The sequence below is a fragment of the Salvelinus sp. IW2-2015 genome, linkage group LG6.1 (genome assembly GCF_002910315.2).
Source record: "Salvelinus sp. IW2-2015 linkage group LG6.1, ASM291031v2, whole genome shotgun sequence".
Lineage (NCBI taxonomy): Eukaryota > Metazoa > Chordata > Actinopteri > Salmoniformes > Salmonidae > Salvelinus > Salvelinus sp. IW2-2015.
Window position 1 is genome coordinate 19735747 of NC_036845.1, and position 9037 is coordinate 19744783.

Below are 9037 nucleotides of genomic sequence, written 5' to 3' on the forward strand. Positions count from 1 at the left end.
CTGATGAAACCAAGATTGAACTCTTTGGCCTGAATGCCAAGCGTCACGTCTGAAGTAAACCTGGCACGATCCCTATGGTGAAGCATGGTGGTGGCAGCATCATGCTGTGGGGATGTTTTTCAGCGGCAGGGACTGGGAGACTAGTCAGGATCGAGGCAAAGATGAATGGAAAAAAAGTACAGAGAGATCCTTGATGAAAACCTGCTCCAGAGCATTCAGGACCTCTGAATGGGGCGAAGGTCATCTTCCAACAGGACAACGACCCAAATCACAGCCAAGACAACACTGGGGTGGCTTCGGGACAAGTCTCTGAATGTCCTTGAGTGGCCCAGCCAGAGCCCGGACTTGAACCCGATCAGACATCTCTGGAGGGACCAGAAAATAGCTGTGCAGCAACGCTCCCCATCCAACCTGACAGAGCTTGAGAGGATCTGCAGAGAAGAATGGGAGAAACTATCCAAATACAGGTGTGCCAAGCTTGTAGCGTCATTCCCAAGAAGACTCGATACTGTAATCGCTGCCAAAGGTGCTTCAACATAGTACTGAGTAAAGGGTCTAAATACTTATGCAAATGTGAAATTGTATTTTTGATAAATTAGCAAACATTTCTAAAAACCTGTTTTTGCTTTGTCATTATGGGGTATTGTGTGTAGATTGATGAGGGAAAACAATAATGTTATCAATTTTAGAATAAGACTGTATAATTACAAAATGTGTAAAAAGTCAACGGGTCTGAATACTTTCCGAGGGCACTGTATATCAACTCCTACCAATAAAGATGAATGATTTGTTTACATTGCATAAATTTTTTAAAGAAAGCTGAACTCCATTGTCACCACCACTGAGTTCTACTGCCTGAGTTCTAAAACAACTATAACTCTCAAAGTCAAGCGCTTCGGTGCTGTAACCAGCAGCACTAATTATAATCCTACATGGGTAGAATGATCTGTATCCCCTGCTAGAAATAAAAACGCCATGCTTTGCTAAAAGCTAGTTTTGTAATTCAAGCACATTTAATGGTTAAAATTTGGAAATACATCATGGATTCATTGTGATCCGATAAGACTGATATTAATGAAATATGCATAGAATAGGGTTGAGCAACAGAACACTATACAAACAAACAGCATATCTGCTTATATACAGGCTTTGAAAGAAAGGGTAAAACAAGTGATTATGTTTCCATAGTTAATATAATCCAATGATCAAAGGAGACATTCTTCCCACTTCGTATTTTGGTCAACATGAAGAAATGCACAAACTTTTTCCCATTATTCAAATCAAATCCATGTAGACCACTTGATTTAGCATGATATGTACAATAACGTTAGGTACTGTAATTAGTGTGATTCATATCTGTAACTTCATTAGAAACAAGCAGAGTTATAAATCACCTAAAAACGATGTTTTCTCTCTGTCACAAAGGATCAGCTCACAGATTTCTGGGAAATTAAAGGGGGGAGTTAAGTCATCCGATGCACAAGAGTGTTGGATGTTTTATTCTTCGCTTTATTAGTACAGTAATAGTGTGGAATAATATCCATTAATCTATATATATATATATATATATATATATATATATATATATATATATATATTGGCCTATATAAATGTATAATTTCATATATCATTTAAAAAGAATTTAACACAGTTGAATGCACCTCAGAACTCAGAACCTAGGTAATTATGAGGTAGACATCAATAATGGTATTTGCACCCTCAACATTTTTTTATACAGCTTAAATTACTCTCGTCAATGTAAGAAATATATGATTATCATGAAACTCTGTACATCACAATTAATAAAATTATTATAGAATAGATATTATAACGATTTGAGTGCATTTAAAGTATGTACATTTACAAAGAAACGCCTTTTTGTCATTTCTTCATAAGTTGCACTTGTAAAGTTTTAACTATACAAATATKTACAGCTCAAATAATGAACAGCAGTGCATTCAAAGCTAATGTGCATTTAAATATCTCGTTTGCGAGTCTTTTCTGGTCAGTCGACTTATCAAGAAAAAGGTGTTCGTCCTGACTACATGACATTGGCGCAGTCAGTTGTGGAAGTGCCTTTAGTAAAGATGCAGACGTTGAAGATGCAAATGTGTGTCTTGATTATTTAACGTGGCCTTTGGTGTCCCCACGTGCTCCTGCGCGCAACCGGGTCCAACTGCCTYTCAGTGTGCCTTCAGCAAGTCATCGAAATACAGTCAGCTGTCAATGGCAGGCACAATACGAATGCCTATGTCCATGGAGCCCATGTTTAGGATCGTCCGTTTAGTCTTGCATTCGTTGCCCGTGGGATGTGATGACTCGAGCGCACACTCCATTCTGATGAAACAGGACGCACAGGGAAATCTCTTGTAGGCATACCTGCGTTATCTCTTTTCCTCAGAGACCATTGTGTGTTTGGTAGATTACATTCACCTTTTGGAGAGAGAAAGGGAGGAGAGAGAAAGAGAAAGAGAGAGAAAGAGAGAGATTGGAGAGAGAGGGTGGGGTGCTAGGGCCGATTGATAACGCATCAGAAGAGCTCGATAGTTTCAGCTGGACGCTGGCAGTGAGCCTGGAAACACCCGCTACAAATGAGTCCTCTTTGCAAGACCGCTGCAGGGAGCTGCAACAATGCACAAGGCCTATCCCGTGACTGCGGCCTAGTTTGAACAGGTGCATTCCACTGTGCCCATTTCGAACATAATTCACTGATGGAAGACCAACAATTACAAGTCTGCTGAGAAAATAACAAATAATAGCCTATCACTAGCCTGTCGATAGCCACTCCTCTCCTGCGGACTAATGGTTCATGACGACCTGTCTAGCCATGTCGGGGCCTCGCGAAACAATAGACTATGCTATTGAAAAACATATCATATGGACGGAAATGTAGACTAGGAGTATGTATTAGTTTAACACAACAATTGGACAGATAAGGCTATATGAGATTGTAAATGTGACCAACACAAATATGCTTGCATAGGCCTACACTGCAAATAATGTCTCTCGTGGATCCCTTTTGAGTGAAGTTTAGGCGCACCATGATATGGCAAGAACGCATGGGTCTATATGCTTAAGATATGCCACAGCTTTCATATCCTGACCTGGGCCGAATGACTTATCTTTGATTTTTACAGGGTTTAAATACGTCCAAGTGTCGCAGAAGAAAAGGACGCTACCTGCAGCCACACTGCTCTACCACCATGTCCTCGTACTGTTTGTACACAACGTTATTGCCCGAGTCTATGTAAAGAATGCTGATGGGACTTAGTTTAGTGGGAACACAACAGCTAGGAGGTGTGCTATTGGGGTCCATTGAATTCATGAGAGTTTGAATGATGGCATGGTTAGTTGGCTCTAAATGCGATCTCAAAGGGAAGTCGCACACGCCCTCACAGTGGTACGCCTCGTAATCCAATGGCGCAATGATCCAGTCATCCCACCCTAGCTCTTTGAAATTAACGTGCAGAGCCTTTTTGCTGCATCTAGATTTGGACTTTTTGCCATGTCTTTTCCCATGCCGATTGYTCAATGCAGTCCTCCGYCGGCGCCTGGCTTTGAACCGCAGGCCCCTCTCCTCCTCCGACCTGCTCCCCGATCCGCGMGACYTGATCTTCTCTTTCATTTCGTTGAACAGGTTCTCCCTTTTCTTGGACCTGGTGTAAACCACCAAGATGGCCTTCTCTTGCTGRGTTCGACCGGTTCTGTCAAATCCCATCTGTTTTAAATCGATTTCCATTTCTGATTTACCAAGAGTGSCCTTGAGCTGGAGACAAAGCTGGCTCCCCTGGGCAGAGTGATGSCTGTTTTTAAACATTTCCCACACGTCCAAAACCTCCCATCCTGGTTTTCGGGAATCCWGAGGATCAAGGGATCTGGAATCCAGTAGCCGTTCTGATCGACAGGAGAGTAATTGAATGTCATAGAGACCTGTCGGGGACGTTTGCAAATCCCCGGGCCCTTTTCTAAATATCCTTAATTCAGCTCCAACCAACTCCTCTTTGTCTGAAAGGGTTGAGACATCAAACAGATACTTTTGTCTTCGCAAAGGAGAGTGCAAGAGATCGTCTGCAAGATAAAAAGAAATAATTGCAGTCAGATTCACTTAGGGTGTACAGTGTTCAGGAGAGGGAGGAAGGAGGAGGGTTCAAATTCTCACAAAGAGGCCAGATCCACTGGCCTTCTCTCTTGTTTTTCTGTGCCCACTCAAAAGTCGAGCTGAGACAAACTACGACTGACACGTCATCAAATTAGATAAAGAGGTCTCGTAGTTAACATCATAGGCTACTTGGTGTAATTTCTGAGCAGAAAGGGTGATTTACATTTTGGTACTGTATAATAAACCATCTTCACTCTTAACATCAATAATCAACAGATGCAAACTTATCAAAACAATCAAAACATCAATTATTTAGATTTGCCCGTTATGCCTAATATGATGAGGTGTCACCTGTTTGAATCAACTATATTTCCATGTTAGTAAGATATAATTGTTGAGACAGTAGCCTGAATATTGTAGGCTAAGCCTATGATCACAATACAACAGCAGGCAATTACATCTTTCTGTCTCTCTCTCTCTTTCTCTGTGCCACATTGTCCTTTTGGATTTTATACATTTTCGATGTGAAAAATACCGTTCAGTATCCTATAATCCTATACTTTTGCCCTGTACTTTAAATGTTGTCACTTTTTATTATTAGAACAGAATCGAAATATAGCCTATGTCATTTAATTCTTATTGGGAGAAATGTGAAATTCGGGAAGCAAACTTCAATTGAATTGTCAATTGAATCTTATCATGAATTTTAAATGTTAATTATATTAGGCTATTGTTTTCTAATAACACCCCAAATTAATCCCTTCTGAGAATACTTTTCTTTTTCAATGTAGGCCTATCATCACTAAACGAAGAGCCTGATTAAATGAGTGAATATTTTATCAAACAAGTTTATTCATTATTCTTTGCTTGGGAAAAATAATTTCTGAAACGATTATCAAAGTTGTGGAGCAAAGAAACGTGGGGCCTAGTGACATGACGGAAGGGGATTCTGTCAGACTCAACCGACCAAAGGCGACATAGGCTACTGTACACTCAACTGAACAATACAGAATTAATACGTTATTCCCTGCTCGAGACCCACGATGCCTAGGCCATACATATTTGATCCCAGCGAGTCAATGTGCTCTCATATAAGTTAGCATATTGTTAATTTCTGCTGTGAAGGGTATACTGGCGGTATGCAGTGTTTTTGTCTATCTAAAACCCAAGATTTCATAAAATACATTATAGTTTTTTAAAACACACATTTTGATTTTCGTCATCTTTCATCAGTCATATATAAATATACTTAGGCATAATAGGGTAAATACTCAAATAGGCTGAAGTAAAAACGTATCTGTTTTACTTTTAAGGCAACCATTGAAAAAAATGTTTTCTCCAAACTAAATGCGATCTTCTTTAGCATTCACGATAACAGGAATATACTAGGCCTACATAAGACAGATCAACCTGTGGTGTTCTGAAATATCAACCAAATGTGATTCCGTTTATCATTTGTCCATCAAATTAAATGCACTGAAAAACATTTTATTTAATAAAAACAACAACTATTAGTAGCCTGTTCTAGGCCTAAACAATTGCGCCCTGTGTGTAGGCTATTCATCTATAACTCCAATATAGATGCCATATTTCAAAATAATATTTTATTCTAAATAGATATTTGAATATGGTTGCCAGAACTTTCCCCCCTCTGTGAACCCTGCAGTTTAATAGTAAAAGTAGAGTGAAACCTTGTGTTTGTTTCAGTAACTTTGCACGTATGGTCTRCATTAAGTTTTTTTTATAAGACCTCAAACAAATCGTATACAAGGTCACCAAATAATTAACAGTTCTRAATTCCCCTCTTCCTCATTAAAATACTTCCCCGCTTATATTTAATATCCTCTTGCCAACGACAACACTCCCGGTTCAAAAGTGCTTGKCCTGATTATGCTGACTTTAAGTTACAGCGGGAATCTGTTTTAAAGAACTTTTAAAGATATTGCAGTTTGTTGAATTGGAGATATGATTCAACAAACTAAGAGACACATTTGCTTGGAAATTATAAACATTTCGACATAATGGAGCCTGTGCGTAATTTACATATTTATCTGACCAAAATATGAACGATACGGCGTCATCCACTTATGTTAGGCCTATTGTTGTATTATCTGAGATTGTGGACAACATATAACATTGATGTTACGCTTTCTTCTATGTATTAGGCTACAACTTTCTGAAGGCTGAGAAAGAGAGTGAAGAGGAGAGGAGCGATATATATATATATATATATATATATATATATATATATAGAGAGAGAGAGAGAGAGAGAGAGAGAGAGAGAGAGAGAGAGAGACTTCTAGTGCTGTGGCTTCGGAGGCCAGCGAGCACCATCTGCGTTTTAATGAGTTACTTCAAGTGCCAAAAGTAATTTTCATACATTTGGTTTATTCTTGTCTGACCTTGCGACCATAGGGACGTCTCCTAATCTGTTTTGCATAAATTGTTTTTATTTTACCTGCAGAGGGGAAAGGATACACAATATAAAACATTTCAGTTTTATACAAAAATGTCGTCTATCGTACAAGTGTTTCCAAATAGAGCTGTGCGTAATAGCTGAAAAAAGCGCAAAATGCATATATTACGCACGAACGCTGTCGCTTGAATATTACTTTTCGGACTTTTTAAAGTGCAAAAAACATTATGCTGTAACCTATTATACAATACAACTCAACACTCGAGGGCCTGGTAGAATCTTAACAGAAACCACCAATGTGCTGAGAGAACGGAATAAAAACATATTTTCAGTAATTAAAGTGGCGGTCGCACAGCGAGGTACAGAGTAAAATACTAACCACTTCATAGCGAAGGACGTGCTCTTACATTTTTCCCCCCTTTGTTTTTGGTGATGTGCCATTGGCTGAGCTGTGTCATTATGGGAGAATAGACAGTGTTTGATATGTTATGACACGAACACTCAATTAGATCACGAGTTCAAATACTCCAATCAGCGGTTCGATGCTAAGCAACCCTCAGAGAGTCCAGAGAAGGGTCAGAGCCAGTGACACATCAAATCAATATCAGGGGGAAAGTGAGGCCTTTTCACCAAATCAGCTCTATGTTACAGATGGGAAATAATGCCAACAATGACGTTAACTGATTGTATTTCTCCACTAAAGATAAAGCTGACTTACATGTGTTCGATTTGTCGGTGTTTATCTGCCTTTGTTTGTCCAATCAAATCCGTCAAATCACTTGGTTACAGAGTTAGCTGTCCCTAATCACCTGCAGCCCACCACCTGCAGCCCACCCTAACCCATTCTAATATATCCGATTATTAACTGCAGAGTTGGCAATACAGATTGCACTGACGGCATGACGATCTGTAACACAAAATGTTCATTCCTATCTTGATGCAAGCCAACTGTCATTTCCTGTATGCCGTGTTCACTGAGTTCTACACCAATATGTAAATGAATGCACGAGTTCTTTGGAAATATAACCTTTTCTATGATTATCTCAATTGGCCCTGTTTTGAGTCTAGTCTGACGACAAGGCAAGGTTTGAACAGGATGGGTTTGGTGCACGCGGGGACCCGTAGAGAATGATTTACTACCTTCATTTAGATAGGGGCTCAATTAGTGTTTTATTGTCGTGTAACCTGGGGGTCAATGTAAGTCTAATATAACTTTATACTTTGCAAAACTGACGTACTCCTATGGCTCTTTAAAATGTGTCCCAAGGGCTCAAATAGAACTGAATGCGACAACAAAACGTAATGCGTCCCTCATAAACGGTGATAAAGCTCCAGTGCAACTAAAACAACGTTGAGGCTGACAAGATAATTGCACTTTAGCTTGTGAAATATCGTTTTATGCATGAATTAATAGTACATTTTACAATTCAAGCTGTTACATATTTAGGTTGGATCACCTCTAAACCTGCACCATCGACTGATTAGGCCAGCACACTATTTTGATGTGGTTATTTTATGTTATTTTTGTGGGTCAAGAGTAGAACCGGAACACAATTTTTCCACATTTCAACTTGCAACTCCAGCATTTCGTTCAATAAGAGAGCCATTGTAAAATTAATAGTTTATGTTATTGTGAAAGGGGCTCTTTTTTTCTGATTGAAAAAATGCATACCATGTCTGCAGCGATGTGTGCAAATCTAGAACAATTGTAGCAAGATTCTCACTTGGTCGTATGCAACGGTAGTAGCCTACATAGCTAAGTCATTTTAGTTGAGACCAACCTGTTCCTCTGTCCACAAAACTTGTTATGGTGTTTGCAGACTTTGAGGAGCGGAAAAAACTTGCGTTTAGTCCGATTCTCTCTGCAGCCGAATACGTCCTGTATATGGAGAGCATGTAATCGTGGGGCACAATTGCGTCCTTATTAAAGTCTTCTCGGTGATGGCTTAAGATAGGAGAAGATGCGAAGATCTCTTTGGGCAATTTGGTTGACATTTGTCCATCATGAAGGATATTGGCTCCCTTGTTTCTCCTTGGCACAGAGGGAGATATGATGGCAGCTGACTGAAAACATGGTATATTCCAAATGAAGATGAGTAACAAATATAACGATAGTACTTGAAATGCGTCCATGGTGGTAGTGTCCCAAAGATGTTTCGAAGCCCTCGCCACAATGAAGCGATTTTAGACAGCAAGAGCTGAAGATAGACTGCGCGTCAGAGCTAGACTTCTGCGTTCCCTTCTCACCAGAAAAGTGCGTTCGCGCCCTCGACATCACACAAGASCCGAGACTGTTGAATCAACAGAGAAACACGCCCACTTGCAGACGCTCATGTAGGCTACTTATTGGAGAACTTTTCCCAGTCTTTCTGTGGACGTTGAGACGGAGGAGACATCACCAAAGGCCGAGGAGTCGTGTCTCACCGCCATAAGTAACGCCACAGGATGCCAAGTTTAAAGATACAATAACACGTTGACAAAGGTCAAGAGGTGGACAAAGATTTCAACAGAGCAGAGGTCAT

At 39.9% G+C, this 9037-nt stretch overlaps 1 protein-coding gene across 1 annotated transcript; it reads right to left on the minus strand.

The window, feature by feature from the left end:
• Positions 1-2480: 2480 nt before the first annotated feature.
• gdf6a (growth differentiation factor 6a) lies at positions 2481-8784 on the minus strand. Its single transcript, XM_023989357.2, has 2 exons — positions 8297-8784; positions 2481-4068 (listed from the first exon to the last, which is right to left on the minus strand). The coding sequence occupies exons 1-2, from the start codon at positions 8646-8648 to the stop codon at positions 3176-3178; spliced, it is 1245 nt and encodes a 414-aa protein (XP_023845125.1). The 5' UTR covers positions 8649-8784; the 3' UTR covers positions 2481-3175.
• Positions 8785-9037: the final 253 nt, after the last annotated feature.